This window comes from Pan troglodytes, chromosome 2 (assembly GCF_028858775.2).
Source record: "Pan troglodytes isolate AG18354 chromosome 2, NHGRI_mPanTro3-v2.0_pri, whole genome shotgun sequence".
Classification (NCBI taxonomy): domain Eukaryota; kingdom Metazoa; phylum Chordata; class Mammalia; order Primates; family Hominidae; genus Pan; species Pan troglodytes.
This window is the reverse complement of record NC_086015.1, coordinates 200,036,585-200,056,083: the sequence shown is the minus strand read 5'-3', so window position 1 is coordinate 200,056,083 and position 19,499 is coordinate 200,036,585. Positions and strand designations below refer to the sequence as shown.

Sequence of the window (19,499 nt, the reverse complement as noted above, 5' to 3'; positions counted from 1 at the left end):
TGGGGTTACAGGCGCCCACCATCACAGCCCGGCTAATTTTTGCATTTTCAGTAGAGATAGGGTTTCGCCACATTGGCCAGGCTGGTCTCGAACTCCTGACCTCCAGTGATCTGCCCACCTCAGCCTCCCAAAGTGCTGGGATTACAGGTGTGAGCCACCGCACCTGGCCTAAACTCTCTAATGTCTTCAAATTGCCCTCATGATCCAAACTCTTTACCAGGGCCTATATGGCCCCACATGACTTGATCCCTGCCTCCTTCCCTGATCTCATGTGTGTAATACTCCAATATACCAAACTCACTTCTGCTTCAGGGCCTTTAACATTCACTCTTACATCTACTGGGAATGCTCCTCTGATCTTCAGTTTTCAGTGAAATGGGATCTCTTCAAAGAGGCCTTTGCTGATGAGCCTATCTAAAAGAACTAGCCCATCTTCCTCCTGCTACCCTATCCCAGTTACCTTGTATTCTCATACTGTGTTCTGATGTTTCCATAGCAAACAGCACTTACCACTCTCTGACTAGAGTACATCATACATAGTAAATTAGGTACATGGTTTTTGGAAATTATTTCAATTACATGTATGTATATGATTTTATGAATAGATTGTGATATAAAAGTTATTTCTCCTGATGGATCAGTTAACATTTTAAGAGACAGGATCTGGCTATGTTGTCCAAGCTGGCCTCAAATGCTTGTGCTCAAGTGATCCTCTGGTCTCAGCATCCCAAGTCGCTGGGACTACAGGTGCGAGGCACCGTGCCCAGCATCGGCAAAAAATTGTTGAAAGCTTCTGCTGTCTGCTGACAAGCCTACCAGATAATACCAAATGATGGCAGCTCCTTCTTTATCATCCCACTGTTCTACCACTATAATTGGGACCAGGAGGCAATTAAGGTCTTTCAAACAATAAGATTTAAAAGAAACAAAGTTAAAACTTGTCACATTAAAAAGTCTGTTTCTACTTAACATCATATTGGCATTAAAGTTCTTATCCTTCCACACAAAGTGGTTTATCATCTGCGTTTCAAATTTGGCATAAAAAGAAATAGAGAGAATACCTTTTTAGTCCATCTTTTTACTCCATTATATCCTTTGGTTACCAGCTGTCTATGAAAAAAACTGTTGAAGAAGTGAACCTAGAACAGACAACAAATACAAGCAACCAGATTATATTAGGCTGTGCCCAGATTTAACTTCAAAAGAAAGAGGAAATTTTAAAATGTTTGAATGTAAAGCAGACAGAAAGGAAAAATTTCTTCTTAAAAACAATGATTGAGGAGGCAAGTGGATCATCTGGGGTCAGGAGTTTGAGGCCAGCCTGGCCAACATGGTGAGACACTGTCTCTACTAAAAATACAAAAATTAGCCGGGCGTGGTGGCACCCATCTGTAATCCCAGCTACTCAGGAGGCTGAGGTAGGAGAATCTCTTGAACCTGGGAGGCAGAGGTTGTAGTGAGCTGAGATCACATCACTGCACTCCAGCATGGGCACCAGAGCAAAACTCCATCTCAAAAAATAATAATAATGATAATAATGATCAAAATATAGAAAATACATTACATGGTTTACAGAAAATGCTGTTCCAAAGTTTTATTGGAATGACCTTACAGCTGTGGTCTATAGTCAGATTTGGAATGGGGCAGTAAATAGATTACCTGAATCCAATCAAGTAGAGAAGCAACCTGACAAATCTCTCTAAAATCAGGTGAAAAAGCTGAAAGAGGCTATGAAAAAATGAGGTAACAATTACCTTGAACTCAAGGGAGATGGATTACAAAACTAACTCCATGTGAAGGATGTGGATTTAGAGACTCCTGTTGTTACAGTAACTATAAAAAGGCCTTGGCATGATTATTTCTAGTACCACAGAATTACCCTGGCTGTACAGAGTATCAGGTCCCGCGTCCTTGGCTTTGAATTCCTGACTTATAAGTAAGTGGTGTATCAGCTCATCTCAGATGGTAAACATATTGTGATCTTAAAGTGCTCATTCAGTAACTTGAGGTGATAAAACTGTTCCCTTAGCACTGTGGTTCTCAGAGTTTGGTCACCTGACCAGTAATGTCAGCATCATCTAGGAACTTGTTAGAAATCCAAATTATCAGGCCTCATCCCAGACCTATTAAAGCAGAAACTCTGAAGGCAGGGCCCAGTAATCTGGTTTTATAAACCTTTCAGATGGTTCTGAGGCACATTCTTTTGATAACCATGCAGCTTAACATACAGACTAAAAGAGCTGCCAGACATAGTGGCTCACACTTTAATCCCAGCAATTTTGAGAGGCAGAGGTGAGAGGATTACTTTAGCTAAGCCCAGAGCTCAAGCTAGCCTGGGCAACATAGCAAGACTCCTGGCTCTACCAAAAATAAAAATAAACTAGCTGGGTATAGTGGCACAGTGGCACGTGCCTCTAGTCCCAGCTACCTGGGAGGCTAAGGCGAGAGGATTGCTTGAGCCCAGGAGTTCAAGGCTACAGTGAGCTACGACTGTGCCACTGCACTCCAGCCTGGAGTGTCTTTTTAGTGTCTCTAAAAAGAAGGTTATTTTTTATAATTTTAATAAAAATAAATAAGAAAGAGCTTATAGTAGCTGTCTCTAGAGAAGTGATTCTCAAAATTGGTGTCCATCAGAATTATCTGGAGAGCTTGTCAAAACACAAATCGGTGGTCCCCACCTCCAGTTTCTGATTCACTAGGTGTGGGATGGAGTCTCAGAATGTGCATTTCTAGTAAGTTCTCAGGGGATACTGATGCTGCTAGTATGGGGACCATGCTTTGAGAACCACTGCCTTAGTTAAGTGTCCTTTTGACTCCATGAATGCTTAGAATTAAATGTACAATGGTGGTAAATGAAACCCTTGAAATTAATACTTTTATGTTAAAGATAATCTATATTGTTTAAACTTTCTGACGATTAAGAGAATTTGACAATAGAGCATCTAGCAGATTAGCCTCATGATTCCAATTTATAAATGTATAACAGATTTATAATTTAAGTGGAAAGTCATAAAACATTTTCTATATTCATAAACGGTATCAGAATCTGACTTTTTAGTATTTATGTTACTTTATTAGATTGGTAAGTTTTATACAGCACTTGGAAATTTTTGCACCCATCAGGCATTTGTGTACTCAGAAAAATACATTAAGTAAAAAAATAGTTTTGATATGTAACAAAACTCTTAAGAGAATTTAGAGTTTATGAGGGTTCAATCTGTATTTGAACTGAGTATCAAAGATTTATCTAAGGAAAAATGAAAGATGAGTATTTTTTTACAATTTTAAAGAGAGCAAGATTTTAAGTTAAATGTAAAAAGCTGGCCTGGCATGGTGGCTCACATCTTTAATCCCAGCACTTTGGGAGGGGGAGGTGGGCGGATCACCAGAGGTCAGGAGTTTGAGACCAGCCTGCCCAACATGGTAAGACCTGTCTCTCCTAAAAATACAAAAATTAGCCAGGCATGGTGGCACACACCTGTAATCCCAGCTACTCGGGAGGCTAAGGCAGGAGAATTGCTTGAACCCAGGAGGTGGAGGTTGCAGTGAGCCAAGATCACGCCACTACACTCCAGTCTGGATGACAGAGCAAGACTCGGTCTCAAAAAAAAAAAAAAGTAAAATAAATATACAAATGTAAAAAGCTTAGCCAGTCCCTTTTGCACATCGCCCCACCAAAAAAAGGCCCTCTCCAGATATCAACAAACATACCTACCCTAACACAAATAAATAGGAAAACAATTGCACAGTGATTTTCTTATGCCGAAGTGATTTGATGGGGCCAGGCACTGTGGCTCACACCTGTAATCCCAGCACTTTGGGAGACCAAGGCAGAGGCGGATCACCTGAGGTCAGGAGTTCGAGACCAGCCTGACCAATATGATGAAACCCTGTCTCTACTAAAAATACAAAAATTAGCCAGGCATGGTGGCACGTGCCTATAATCCCAGCTAGTCGGGAGGCTGAGACAGGAGAATCGCTTGAACCCGGGAGGTGGAGGTTGCAATGAGCCGAGATCACGCCATTGCACTCCAGCCTGGGCAACAAGAGCAAAACTCCATCTCAAAAAGAACAAAAAGAAGTGATTTGATGGAACTTACGGTCAAGCCCAGTACATGATCAAGACAAAATTGAACTCTTCTTTTAAAAAATTTAAGGAATGTCAGATAATTACATCAAATGTAAAAACAAAAAAACTACTCGTTTTAATACACAAGGACACTCTCTCCTGCAGAAGAGGAAGTTTTCACTTACTTTGTCTGGGACTGCATCCATTATCAGCTCACCATACATATTAATGACCTATAAAAAGTCAACATAAAACCAGCTTACTATCTCTGCCAGTAAGTTGGAGAAAGAAAAACAAAAGAAATAAATAAAACCAGGCTACTAACCCTATACAATTCAGTACATACCAATCAGAATAAATAATATATTATTACTGCCAACAGTAATCAAACCGTTTGGATCCTGGGGCAAGTAACCAGTAAAGAATGAAGAATCCTTATTCCAAAAGACAACTGAGAAGCCAAACTAGAGATTATATTTTATTGACTAACATCCTCTGCAACTTCTCCACACTGACAAACTACAATATACTAACCTGGTCATTCAGCCAGTTCTGACCATCCAGAGTCGCCAGGTCGTCCATATCCAGCATGTGTTTATTATAGAAGATACGGAAGTTACATTTTTGATGTCTGGCCCGATAGTTTGTTATTTCCCTATTGATAAATGGTTTTCTGAAAGAGAAAGATTTTGAAACAAAAGGTAAAAAAACATGAGTACTTCTCAATTTACTGCTAAATATCTTTTTTTCTGTAAATCAAGAGAAAAGTCATATACGCCAAAAATTTTATTTTCAAGGGCTTAACTTTAGCATCGTTTATATACCTATTAGAAAAGTCTTCATTAAAGACATCTTTTAATCTTCCAAGGACTTCTTTTTCACTGAGTGGAACCAAACTGCCATACTTCTTCATAACCTCATCTAGGAATCCTTAAATAAAGGAAGAAAGAAAAGTTAAGATGGAAAAACAAGCCATTTTCAGTAGAGTCATTCTCCAAACACTTAACCTATACACAGCACTTAACACATACAGTGGTTAACCTATATTACTATATAATATTGATACTATATTTTTAAAGTTATGTCTTTTGTAAAAAATAAAATATATTAGGCTCTAACCAATGCAATCTAGAGAGACATACTGTGAGGAATCATTTCACATTAGATTTGTAAGTTACTGATGCATTGTTAGAGAAGGAATGGATAGCTAGAAGGAAATACTAACAGCTTCCCACAGCTTAACCTTCTCTTAAAGCGTGACTTCTAAAGGGCTTAATCACATAGTCAAATGTGCCTATCCTTTTGGTAACTGAAAGAATTATTGTTTTAAAATCACATTTAGCATTAACTGATGAGATCACTGTGACTCTATTATTTGGTAAAGGTATGTACTTTAGTATCAGCAAGGGACAATATCATACAACTTGATAAGTTATTATACTCATGACACCAAATAACCCTGTGAGGTGAGCTCAACTGGATAACAGCTAGTGAGGCACTTTTTTTTTTTTTTGAGATGGAGTCTCGCTCTGTTGCCCAGACTGGAGTGCAGTGGCACGATCTCTGCTCACTACAAGCTCCACCTCCCGGGTTCATGCCATTCTCCTGCCTCATCCTCCCGAATAGCTGTGACTACAGGCACCTGCCACCACGCCCGGCTAATTTTTTGTATTTTTAGTAGAGACGGGGTTTCACCATGTTAGCCAGGGTGGTCTTGATCTCCTGACCTTGTGATCCGCCCGCCTCGGCCTCAGAAAGTGCTGGGATTACAGGCGTGAGCCACCGCACCCAGCTAGTGAAGCACATTTTAAGACAGTAAATAGAATTTTTTGGAGATGGGGTCTCTTTCTATCATCCTGGCTGGGGCATAGTAACACAATCATAGCTCACTACAGCCTCAAACTCCTGGGCTCAAGCCATCCTCCTGCTTGGATAGTTAGCTGGGACTATACGCAAGTGAAACCACACTAATTTTTTAATTTTTTTTTTTTAAGATGGGGGTCTTGCTATGTTGCTCAGGCTGGTCTTGAACTTCTGGCCTCAAGTGATCCTCTCGCTCCAGCCTCCCAAGATGAGAAATAAAATTTAAAGGTGGCTTTTTGGCCACACCATAGGACAGTCTTCAGGTAAATGTAAGTAACATGTATATGTGCTTATATATATCCCTGAATGATCCACTGAACCTAGAAAAGCCCCAGGAAATAAACCCAGGACGTTCTTTTCTTTTTTTTTTTTTTTTTTAAGACAAAGTCTTGCTCTTTTCACCCAGGCTGGAGTGCAATGGTGCGATTTTGGCTCACTGCAACCTACCCCTCCTGGGTTCAAGTGATTCTCCTACCTCAGCCTCATGAGTAGCTGGGATTACAGGCGCCCGCCACCACGCCCAGCTAATTTTTGTGTTTTTTTTTTTTGTAGAGATGGGGTTTCACCATGTTGGCCAGGCTGGTCTCGAACTCCTGACCTCAGGTGATCCACCTGCCTTGTCTCCCCAAAGTACTGAGATTACAGGCGTGAGCCACCGCGCCCGGCCACCCAGGACATTATTTCTAAGTAAATACAAAAAAGCTGAGGCAAGGCTTAGACGCTCACAAAAGTACAGACATGACTTAGGCTGTTCACCAGTGGTGAATGGGCAGAGCAACAAACTAGCTAACCATCAGTCTGACGGTTAAGTCTGCTGAGTTAAGACAGGAAAAATAAGGATTGTTAGCCACATATCTCAACCAGCTCCCTTTGTAACTCCAAGAATGGCCTCTGCCATGCATTGATATAAACAGGATAGAAAAGATGATAAGAGTGTCTTGGGAATGAAGTGTTTTGTCTTTTATGAGGGGACAGACAGACAAAGAAGTGAACAATTTATTTTTCCTCCTGTTAATCTCCCACCAGAGTACCTCTCAATTTTCAAGGCTTAACATAGGAGCAAAGGTCAGGGTACAGTAAACAGAAAAGAGGTCCTTTCTCACGTCCATTCTGCTCTAGGCTTTGGGCAAATACAGTAGACAGGAAGATAGTCCCATGCTCCAACTTCATCAGGGTATCAGATAAAGATTTGGGGCTTCTAATCCAGGAACAGACCATATACTTGCCTCTAGTGTTTACTATTTCACATCTTACAGTTACCTAATCATAACCTTGTGTCTACATGGGGGAATGGGCCCAATGGAAGATAAGGAATCCCGCCATTTGAGAAACTGCATTGAGAATTATTTTTCGTTGTAAAATAATACCCCTAACAACAATAAAAATTAAACTTTAGGCCCCACAACTTTGAGGCTCCTCAAATAAGAAGGCAGTGTCCCCCACAATGGGATATGGACGTGAATTTCAAACTAGTATCGTGGTGCTCTTGTTAACAATGTTATTTCTGGTGGTAGAATGATGGAGATTCTAAATTATTACACATTTTCCTCTTATCTGTATCTTTATTTTCATTTTCAGATGATAAACATGGATTTCTTATTCAGTAGAAATGCCCTTCAAGGTACGATCTTCAAGGAGAACCCTAGATGACAGTGTCTCACTTACACACACCATTATCTCACTGGGACCAGAAGTAAAACAACAGTTAAAAAATACTCATAAGACAAGCACTAGCATGTCTCATTTAGTTCTTATAGCCTCCCTGGGTGTTAAGATAGTATCCCTACTTTACAAATAGAGACACTGGGCCAGGTGCGGTGGCTCATGCCTGTAATCCCAGCACTTTGGAAGGCGGGTGGATCACCTGAGGTCAAGAATTCAAGACCAGCCTGGCCAACACGGTGAAACCCTGTCTATGCTAAAACTACAAAAATTAGCCGGGCATGTTAGCGTGCCTGTAATCTCAGCTACTTGGGAGACTGAGGCAGGAAAATCGCTTGAACCTGGGAGGCAGAGGCTGTAGTGAGCCGAGATTATGCCACTGCACTCCAGTCTGGGCAACAGAGCGAGACCTCATCTCAATCAATCAATCAATCAACCAGTCAATCAAATGGAGACATTAGAAGCTTTGAGAGGTTAAGTTACCTCCCCAAGGGCACTTAACCAGCATGTGGTAGAACTAAGATCCTGATTGCAGGTCCCGTGACTACAGAAACTGGGCTGTTAACTATCATGCTATGCCACTTACAAAGCAAGAAATATCTGTTATCTTTTCTCTAAAAAAACAACTTGGTTCTTCACCTTTCCTTTTTAATATCTGTGGGCCAAGAACTATCCAGAAACAGATTTTATAAAATGACAGTTAAATCCACCATTCTTTATCCACTTGCTTTCATTAAACTAATCAACTAAAAAAGGAAAAATGCACTTGGTATATACAATTTATTTTACTCAGAAACAGATTTTATAAAATGACAGTTAAATCCACTATTCTTTACCCACTTGCTTTCACTAAACTGATCAACTAAAAAAGGAAAAATGCAATTGGTATACACAATTTATTTTACTCCCAAAGTACTAAAATTTCAAAGTGATCCAAGAAACAAAGGATAAAATGTTAGGAATAAACAACAGACAAAAACTGGAGTTCAAATTACAGAGCACTCTGCAAGTACAAAAGGTAGTAATATAAAAAACAAAACCTGAGGTGTCATTTTAGAATTTAAAGTATCCGGCCAGGCACGGTGGCTCACGCCTGTAATCCTAGCACTTTGGGAGGCTGAGACAGAAGGATTGCTTAAGCTCAGAAGTTCAAGACCAGTCTGGGCAACAAAGTGAGACCGCTTCTCTACAAAAAATACAAAAATTAGCCAAGCACGTTGGCACATGCCTGTAGTCCCAGCTACTCGGGAGGGTGAGGTGGGAGGATGGGTTGAGCCTGGGAGGCAAACACTGCAGTGAGCCAAGATCCCACCACGGCACTCCAGCTTGGGCAACAGAACCAGACCCTGCCTCACAAATAATTGAAAAAATAAAAAAGAACTTTTTTAAAAAAAGAAGTTAAAAGTAAGGCTGGGCGCGGTGGCTTACGCCTGTAATCCCAGCACTTTGGGAGGCCGAAGTGGGTGGATCCCGAGGTCAGGAGATCGAGACCATCCTGGCTAACACGGTGGAACCCTGTCTCTACTAAAAAATACAAAAAATTAGCCGGGCATGGTGGCGGCGGGCGCCTACTCGGGAGGCAGGAGAATGGCGTGAACATGGGAGACGGAGCTTGCAGCGAGCTGAGATTGTGCCACTGCACTCCAGCCTGGGTGACAGAGTAAGACTCCGTCTCAAAAAAAAAACAAAAAAAGAAGTTAAAAGTAGCCATGATGTTAAACTAACGGCACTGGACAGTTTTCGTTTGATGCAACTGACCTGGGTCACATTCCACCCTGGATGTGGAACGAGGTTCCCCGTGCTGTGCACATAAGAAATGCAAGCACATGGTTCTCCAACAAAACACAGTGCAAACCTCAGAAAGGGCCCATCAACAGTAAGGAAGGTATACAGTATCTAAGAACAAACATAAGCAATGTGCAAAACCTAAGTGAAAAGATGGGAAATATGATTAAGGGACAGGAAGTCTTTTGCAATGAAAGCACCTGTCCCTAAATTAATCTATAAATATAATGCAACAACAAGTAAAAACCATACTTTTTTAAAAGATTACAAAATAAATCCAAATTTTACCTTGGGACAAAAATGTGAGAAATTCCTAGAAATTTTTGAAAAGAATTAAAGGAGAGAGGTGAATAAGGAGCGCCAGGTCCTGTCAAATGATAAAACTATGCTAATTAAGGCAAATAGAGCCAGCATGGAATACAGATCAAATCCAAAGAGACTCAGTGGTAGGTTGCATTTCTGAACCACAGGGAAAAGAGCAAATCACTCAATAAACACTATTAGAACTACCAACTAATTTCATTGGTTCCCAGACCCATGGGAATAAATTTTAAAAAAAAGAAAGAACTCGCAACTAAATATTTTATTAACAGCTAGAATTCATTTTGGTGTAAAGAATGAGGTAAGGATCTACCTTAACTTTTTTCCAAAGCACTAAATTAAAAATAACACATTAGGCCGGGTGCAGTGGCTCACATTTGTAATCCCAGCACTTTGGGAGGATAAGGCGGGTGGATCACCTGAGTTTGGGAGTTTGAGACAAGCCTGACCAACAGGGAGAAACCCTGTCTCTACTAAAAATACAAAATTAGCCGGGCGTGGTGGCAGGCACCTGTCATCCCAACTACTCGGGAGGCTGAGGCAGGAAAATTGCTTGAACCCAGGAAGCGGAGGCCACCGTGAGCCGAGATCACACCACTGCACTCCAGCCTGGGCAACAAGATCAAAACTCTGTCTCCAAAAAAAAAAAAAAAAAAAAAAACCACATTAATATCTAGAAAAAAAGAGTTGGACTTTTTAATAAACATTTACTTTATATGTGGAAACAAGCTTTTAAGTAGTTATTTTTTCTAATACACGACCATAAATATTTTTAAATAAATGGCAGTGAGCCCATAATTCCTTTTGGACTTTCAAGCCCTTTGAACATGTATTTCTTAAACACACTAAATTTTTTTTTTTTTTTTTTTTTTTGAGACGGAGTCTCACTCTGTCACCCAGGCTGGAGTGCAGTGGTGCGATCTCAACTCACTGCAACCTCCAACTCACAAGTACAAGCAATTCTCCTGTCTCAGCCTACCAAGTAGCTGGGACTACGGGCGCATGACACCATGCCTGGCTAATTTTTGTATTTTTAGTAGAGACGGAGTTTCACCATATTGGTCAGGCTAGTCTTGAACTCCTGACCTCAGGTGATCCACCCACCTCGGCCTCCCAAAGTGCTGGGATTACAGGCATGAGCCACCGCGCCCGGCCTAAACTTACTCTTCTTGAAGCTGCTTTTTTCCATTCCCTATATCATGGACAGTTCTCTTTTCCCTGAAAAAATGCATACTGTATTGTAACCAATTCCCTACTGATGGCCATTTATTTTTACCTCTAAATAATGTAACAATTAAAACTCTTGATCTATCCTAGTTCTACTGTTTCCCTTGGACACACCTACTACAAGTTAAATTTCTGGGTAAAAGGGCATGCATATCTAAATTTTTAAATTTTCATCTAACTTTTGCTATAGACACACACATGCACACAAGATTTAAAGTTTGTAGAGTCAATTTGGTATATTTTCATTGCTTCTGAGCTTCCTATCATGGGCAAAAATGTCTTATCAATATAAGATTATAAAAATGGGCTCCTGCTCAAACAACTGAATAGCAAGATCATAACCCAATTTAAAAAGCAGGCAAAGGACTTGAATGTGGAGAAAGGGGAACCCTGTACACTGTTGGTGGGAATGTGAATTAGCACAGCCATGAAGGAAAACAGTATACAGGTTCCTCAAAAAATTAAAAATAGAACTACCATAGGATCCAGCAATTCCATTTCTGAGTGTATTTCAAAGACAATGAAATCAGTGTGTTGAAGAGGTACCTGTACCCCATACTCACTGCGGCACTATCCACAATAGCCAAGACATGGCATCAACCTCAATGCCCATGAGTGGATGAATGGAGAAAGAAAATGTAGTATATATACACAGTGGAATACAATTCAGCCTTAAAACATCCTGTCATCTGCAACATGGATGAATCTGGAGCATAATATGTGAAATATGCCAGACACAAAGAAATATACTGCATGATCTCACTTATATGTGGAATCTAAAGTCAAACTCATAGACGTAGAGAATCAACGGTGGTTACCAGGGGCTGCGGGTGGGGCAGAGAATTGGAAGATGTTGGTCAAGGGTCATAAAGCTTCCGTTAGACAGGAGGAAGCGGTCCTAGAGATCTATTGTACAGTCTGGTGACTATAGTTAATAATAATGTACTGTATCTTGAAAATAGATGAGAATCGATTTTAAATGTTCTCACGACGAAGTGAGTGATGGATATGCTGATTATCTTGATTTATTTCACAAAGTAAACATATATCAAAACATCACATTGTACCCCATAAATATATAGAATTTTGTCAATTAAAAGTAATCTTTAGGTCAGGCACAGTGGCTCATGCCTGTAATCCCAGCACTTTGGGAGGCTAAGCCAGGCAGATCACTTGAGGTCAGGAGTTCAAGACCAGCCTGGCCAACATGGTGAAACCCCATCTCTACTAAAAATACAAAAAAATTAGCCAGGCACATACTGGCGCACCTCTGTGGTCCTGGCTACTCCAGAGGCTGAGGCACGAGAATCGCTTGAACCCGGGAGGCGGAGTTTGCAGTGAGCTGAGATCACGCCTCTGCACTCTAGCCTGGGAGACAGAGGGAGACTCTGTCACAAACAAAGAAACCAAAAACTTAAAAAGAATGATTTCCTGTATTTTTTTTTCTTTTTTTAAGAGTCAAGGTCGGCTGGGCGCGGTGACTCACGCCTGTAATCCCAGCACTTTGGGAGGCTGAGGCAGGTGGATCATGAGGTCAGGAGATTGAGACCATCCTGGCTAACACAGTGAAACCCCGTCTCTACTAAAAATACAAAAAATTAGCCGGGCGTGGTGGCACGTGCCTATAGTCCCAGCTACTCCGGAGGCTGAGGCAGGAGAATCGCTTGAACCCAGGAGGCAGAGGTTGCAGTAAGCAAAGATCACGCCACTGCACTCCAGCCTGGGAGAGAGAGCGAGACTCCGTCTCAAAAAAAAAGAGAGAGACAAGGTCTTGCTGTCACCCAGGCTGCAATGCAGTCGAGCCACCATAGCTGACTTCAACCTCAAACTCCTGGCTTCAAGCAGTCCTCCCACCTCATCCATCTGAGTAGCTGTGACTACAGGCATGCACCACCACATGCAGATAATTTTATTTTTTGTAGCGATAGAGTCTCGCTAAATTTATATACATCCCTCTATGTATTTATATTGCTATGTTGCCCAGGCTGGTCTCAAACTCCTGCCCTCAAGCGATCCTTCTGCCTCAGCCTCCTAAAGTGCTGGGATTACAGATGTGAGCCACCGTGGCCGGCCTATATTTGTTTCTTTTTAACAGCTTTATTGAGATGTGATTCACACACCACAAAATTTGCCCCATTAAGGAACACAATTCACTGTTTTTTAATATATTCAGATTGTGTAACTATCACTACTACCGAATTCCAGAACACCTCCATTACCCCACAAAGAAACTCTATACCCATTAACAGTCACCTCTCATTCCCCTTCTTCCCAGCTCCTGGCAACCATTAATCCACTTTATATCTCTATGTATTTGCCTATTCTGGACATTTCAAATGAATGAAATCATATGTTATAAGGCCTTTTGTGTCTGGCTTTTCACTTAGCATGTTTCCAAGGTGCATCCACATTTAAGTATATATCGGTGTTTATTCCTTTTATAGAATAATATTCCATTGTATAGATATACCAAATTTTATTTATCCATTCATCAGTTGTTGAACATTTAGGTTGTTTTCACTTTCTGGCTATTATGAACAATGCTGTTACAAGCATTCGTGTACACATTTCTGTGTATTTGGTTTTAATTAGCCAAACTTTTAATCCATCTGGAATGTTCTGTGGCACAGGAATCTATCCCTTTTCCCTCCAAAAGAAGTAACCATCCAAGTTATTTCTCTTGGATGTGCTATAATTTTACTACACTAAATTTAGTGTGAGTTTGTGTATGTATTTGTGTGTTTTAATCCTGATTGGCACTTACAAAGCCTTTCAACTTTAGACTCAGACCTTTCTTTTCAGTTCTAGAAAACATCCCTAATTTCTTCAGTTTCCCTTCCATTATCTCCTGGCATACTCATGACATAGAGGTTAGAACTTTAAAGTGAAGCAAGAACTTAAAGAACTTGCAAAGTAATCTCAGTACAGAGTTCTAGACTTTCATACACTCCCTCAAATCTTTTACAGTTGTCTTGCATAAGCGTATCAGTATTAATTTTTTTTGCAGCAACCCGCTACTGTCATTACAAAGCATTCACCTTGGTTTTCAAGGGAGGAGCTTTCTTCTTACACTCATATTTCATCATTTTATGTAATACTGAATAAAATTATGAAACTGCAACAAGTAAATCTCCCCTAAGTATAACTGACTCTTAAACATGTAAATCCACTGAAAGAAGCATAATGTGCAGTCATATTAGAGACAAGCCAGCATTCAGCACACCACAGAACTCAATAGTGGCTCATGTTGTAGAAGTCCGTTAAAGGATTATCTATTGTACTCACTGCCCCATTAATCAATACTGAGGTTTAGTTCTGTTATTTGCTGAATTTGTCTATTTCATTGTGTTGGCTTTTCTCAGAGGATGGTGATAGACTGTTAGTTTATCTCTACTTAGGTAACTTGCTGAGAATTGAGGGCAAAGGGCTATGATGGGCAGTAGCTGCTGCTCTGCCTTGAACTATTTTCAGTGGGAATAAGGACACTAAGAACCCCAGCAGCTGTTCTGAAAATGGATGTTCCTCACTCTTGCCAAGTGTTACAAGGTGTACGTGTGTGGGTGAGTATCCTGTCTCTTGTCCTTAGAATTTTGGCTTGATAACAGATTTGTTCTTTGCTGACATGTGGCACAGGCAGGGAGAGATTCCCCAACTACTCAGTCTTTACCATGGGTGTCCCCTTTCCTCTCCACTTCCACCATCTCCAGAAATACGAGCACTCAGTATCACACCACTTCCCTGTACTAATCTTCCTTCTGCCCGCCTGGACCTCCTCTACTTTTTGCCCAGTGGGAGCTGATTCTGTTTCTGATCTACCAAAACTGTCTCCTCCTTGTTTGTGAGTATGAAGACACATGTGTTTTTAATATTTTTTCATAATTTCTATGGATTTGGTAGGAGGAAGAAGAGAGTCCATGAGCTTACTTCATTCTCTTAAACCTGAAACTGCTATTGGCTTCTGATTGATATTCTTTAGTAATTCAAGGAAGCTTCCTTTATTACTAGTTTTCTAAGAGATTTAAACACAAAAGGAAACAATCTTACTAACAGGTTTTTCAGCACTTGCTGAGATACCATTTTTTTCCCCTTTGGCCTATTAAAATAGTGAATTATATTGTCACTAAACATGAATTCTGTAAGAATTCCTACTTCCTCAGGTCATGCTAAAGGTTTTACTATGTGCATATTCAATTTATCAATTGTATTTGAAAGTGTTACATCTATAAAGGTTAATTGGCATTTGTGGGTAAATGCTAATTTTTTTCAGGTGTAAGTATCATGCGTTTGCTAACCTCAGTAGGGAAATCTGGCTTTACTCTAGGACAGTATAGACAAGAGTTTTTTTGGTGTTTTTTTTTTTAATTTGCTAGGACTCTGTACTTTGTGTCTTTCTATGAGGAAGAATTTATTTATTAATTTATTTATTTTTATTTTTTTTGAGACAGAGTCTTGCTCTGTCGCCCAGGCTGCAGTGCAGTGGCGCGATCTCAGCTCAATGCAAGCTCTGCCTCCCCCATTCACACCATTCTAGCGGGGACTACAGGCACCTGCCACCACGCCCGGCTAATTTTTTAAATTTTTAGTAGGGACGGGGTTTCACCATGTTAACCAGGATGGTCTCGATCTCCTGACCTCATGATCCACCCGCCTCAGCCTCCCAAAGTGCTGGGATAACAGGCATGAGCCACCGTGCCCAGCCAGAAGAATTTATTATACTTAATGGTTGGAAAGAGAAAGTGCTCAGAACTGTTTCAACTACCAAGAAATAAACCTCTTAACTAGCTCCCCAAAGCCAATGGTAATAATATCTGTCCAGATGTCCTATACAAATGCATATGCACACATATATACACACACTCATCCTACATATGTCATATATATCTTTTAACAAAATGGTTTCATACCATTTTGCAACTTACTGTTTTCACTTTTTTTCTTTTTTTTTTGTGGTGAGACAGAGACTCGCTCTGTCACCCAGGCTGGAGCACGGTGGCATAACCTAAGCTCACTGCAACCTCCGCCTCCCAGGTTCAAGCGATTCTCCCTGCCTCAGCCTCCTAAGTAGGTGGGATCACAGACACGCACCACAACACCTGGCTGATTTTTGTATCTTTAGTAGAGATGGGGTTTCACCATGTTGACCAGCCTCGTCTTGAACTCCTGACCTCAGGTGATCCGCCCACCTCAGCCTCCCAAAGTGTTGGGATTACAGGCGTGAGCCACAGCACCTGGCCTGTTTTCACTTTATATAGACGTCTTTCAGTATCAAAATATAGATCTATATTCTTAAACAGCTGCTAGCAAACTATTGCCTGAATGGGCCATAATTTATACTATCATATTGTCTTCCAAAGAAATGTTTACACCAGTTTACCTTATGGGATAGATTTTTGACAAGAGAAGGCTTCTTAAAGCATGACGTAAAAACTAGAAGCCTCAAAGTCAAAGATAGGTAAGTTTTAGGCCGGGCGCAGTGGCTCATGCCTGTAATCCTAGCACTTTAGGCAGACTGGCCGAGGCGGGCAGATTGCCTGAGCTCAGGAGTTCGAGACCAGCCTGGGCAACATGGTGAACCACTGTCTCTACTAAAATACAAAAAATTAGCCGGGCATGGCAGCGTGTGCCTGTAGTCTCAGCTACTTGGGAGGCTGAGGCAGGAGAACTGCTTGAACCGGGAAGCAGAGGTTGCAGTGAGCCGAGATTGCGTCACTGCACTCCAGCCTGGGTGACAGAGCAAGACTCCATCTCCAAAAAATAAAAAATAAAAAAAGACAGATAAGTTTTACTATGTAAGAACTGAAAACTCCTATTAAGCAAAAATATCAAACAATTTTGGGGTACTGAAGGCTTTTACCTTTCGTGAGGGACCATTCTTATGACATTTATAATCAGCAATTAAACATTTTTATGACTAGAATGACACCAAGTTCCCTGAAGGTCATATATTCTGTTCATTGCTACATTCTTAGGAACTAGCACAGTGCCTGGTACATTGAGCATCTCCTATATTAAAAAAAAATAAAACAGAAACAATCCAGTTGAAAAATAGGCAAAGGGGCAGGGCACGGTGTCTCACGCCTGTAATCCCAGCATTTTGGGAGGCCAAGGTGGGTAGATCACGTGAGGTCAGGAGGTCGAGACCAGCCTGGCCAACATGGTGAAACCCCATCTCTACTAAAAACACAAAAATTAGCCAGGCATGGTGGCGGGCGCCTGTAATCCCAACTACTCGGGGGGTTGAGACAGGAGAATCACTTGAACCCAGGAGGCGGAGGTTGTGGTGAGCCAAGATCTCACCATTGCACTCCAGCCTGGCGACAGAGTAAGACTCCATCTCAAAAAAAAGAAAAATAGGCAAAGGAAAACCATGCACATACAAAAAAGTGGCCAATAAACACAGAAACAGATGTTCAAACTTAAAACTCAAAAATGCAAATTAAAACAAAACTCTGTGATCTGTAAGACTGGCAAAGCTTAACAAATGTAAACTGGTTCAATTTTTTGGAGGGTAACTTAATTATCTTAAAATTTTAAGTGTGAATATTCCTTCACCATCAATTCTAATAATGAGAATTTAGCTTACAGAAACAAATGTATAAATGTAAAGACATAATTTCATCGCACTATTAGCTTATGAAAAAATGGAATCAATGCAAGTGTCTACGAGGATTAAATGATGGAACATCTACATAATGCAGCAATATAAAAGGCTTCAAGCAGACTAACTGGTTTAAAGAAATATTCATGAGTGGGAGAAAAAAACAGGACTCTTATTAGCAAGGATCATGCACAGCAAATGTGAGCTTGGAGTTTGAGGGAGAATAAAGGAAAAGTGCATACCAGAAAGACAGACTGACAGCTGTTCATCATCCACTGGAGAGGCTTTCTGACTGTTCTTTCCACCTCCTACTTGATTTTCTAGTTTGAGTCCACTGCACACCAAGGGAGCCTCCAGTGGACTTTTACAGTAAGGGTGGTCCAGCAACTCAGAACTAAGAATGCTCTGCTTGAGAGATCCATCCTCCTCCATCTGGTATGAGTTCTCATTTTGAACAGCCTTTTGGGACACAGGCCCATCTACGCTACTCACAGATGTATCTGCTCCAGACACTGACAGTTTTACTCTGTCATCATTGACAGAACTTGTCTGATTCTCCTGACCCAGAGTCATAATTTCTCTTTCAGTTTCTGAAATGAACATGGTATTAGAACGATGTTCTGGTAAGGGGATGTCATGAATCAGCTCTGTACACTCCCACTTAGGAGAAGAACAGGATGACTGGTCCCAGGCGTTTGTGGCACTGCCATTCTGTTGGTCAGGGAATGCTTCGTCTAAACTAAGCTCCTTGCCCAAGAAAGAGCTTCCTTTAGTGTGGCAATCAGGCACATGAGAGTTCGTCCCCTTCACCACAGCACTGCTGTCCATATCTGGAAAGTACGGCTGATGCCGACAAGAAGGGTCTTTAGGTTCTGGGGAAGGAAATGGGCTGCAACTGCCACCCTCACCGTTCTCCCTACGGGTCTCTTGATGGTCCCCAGTGACTTTCTGTACCCAGCTTCGCTGGGCTTTTCTTAGCTTGCAAACCTTGCTTTTGGTTCTGAAGTGCTGGGATCTGAGAATCCTGTACCGAAATCTAATCATGGATAATTTCTCATACATCATAAGAGGAGATAATTTTATTCTTCTATGTTGGTTAAGTTGGAACTTTTTTGGAATCAAGGGTCCCCCATTCCTGTGGTGCTCCGGCCCTTGGCAGCAGCCGTAACAAAAGCCCTTTCTCTTATGGTTATTCAAGGTGACCACAATCGTGCCACTCTCACCTGGACTTTGGCTCTCCCCATTGAACTTCATGGGAAAGTCAGAAGGTTGTGGGTCTGTCCTAGGTCTGTGACCATTGGCCTGACCTAAAGCACTATTTGATGGAAAGTCAGTAACTGCCTTCAAGAGATTTGTCTCTCTGCAGTATTCATGGTCAGAATTCTTTGCTGATGACAACAGCTTCTCTGCTTGGAGTCTCAGGAGAGTCTTTGAGGAGGAAATGAAGTGTTTAGCGTCCTTTCTTTTCACTTTAGAGGACAAAGTACTAACATTTTGAGTAGCCACATTGAACTTGGTCTTAGCACAAAGGGGTTCATCCTTGATCCACGTTTTCCGGATTTGAAGAGCTTTCTTTCTACCCTGGAAATGTCTCAACTGTCTATTCCAAGTAACTGGCCTTCCCAGCTTAGCTTTCAGAATGCACAAGTGTTGGTGAAAATAAAACTTCTTAAAGCCTCCAAACCCAGTATTCCATTTCTCAGAAAAGGCTAAGTGGATTCCTTTCCTCCATAGAATTTTCCTCTGTTTTTTCATTTTTCTGATGCATAATGAGATCTGGATGCAGCTGTAAAGAAGAGAAGTAAGTTATATTTCTATCTAAAAATAAGGTCATGAAGACATATTCACAGTAACTAAGGTAGAAAATTGAGAAAAAAAAAGAGTACATATACTTCAATTTAGACTATTAGACACAATGAAATCTTATCCGACCAAGGTTTTCATCACAATGAAAACTGGAGAGGAGGGAGGACA

General features: G+C 41.0%; 1 protein-coding gene across 10 annotated transcripts in view; it reads right to left on the bottom strand.

Moving 5' to 3' along the window:
* SENP5 (SUMO specific peptidase 5) overlaps positions 1-19,499 on the bottom strand; it is a 66,848-nt gene that overhangs the window by 30,201 nt on the left and 17,148 nt on the right. For 9 of the 10 annotated variants that reach the window (XR_010155424.1, XM_526436.8, XM_009447093.5 and 6 more), the window contains exons 2-6: positions 17,768-19,311; positions 4,894-4,999; positions 4,604-4,742; positions 4,255-4,302; positions 1,062-1,139 (exon numbers count right to left, since the gene is read on the bottom strand). Coding sequence is in view for 8 of the 10 variants with exons in the window: in XM_526436.8 (XP_526436.3) it covers positions 1,062-1,139; positions 4,255-4,302; positions 4,604-4,742; positions 4,894-4,999; positions 17,768-19,280 (1,884 nt within the window). In the remaining 2 variants the exon portion in view is untranslated. Of the gene's footprint in view, positions 1-145; positions 1,140-4,254; positions 4,303-4,603; positions 4,743-4,893; positions 5,000-17,767; positions 19,312-19,499 lie in introns of all 10 variants that reach the window. The other variant, XR_010155425.1, reaches the window with a different exon arrangement.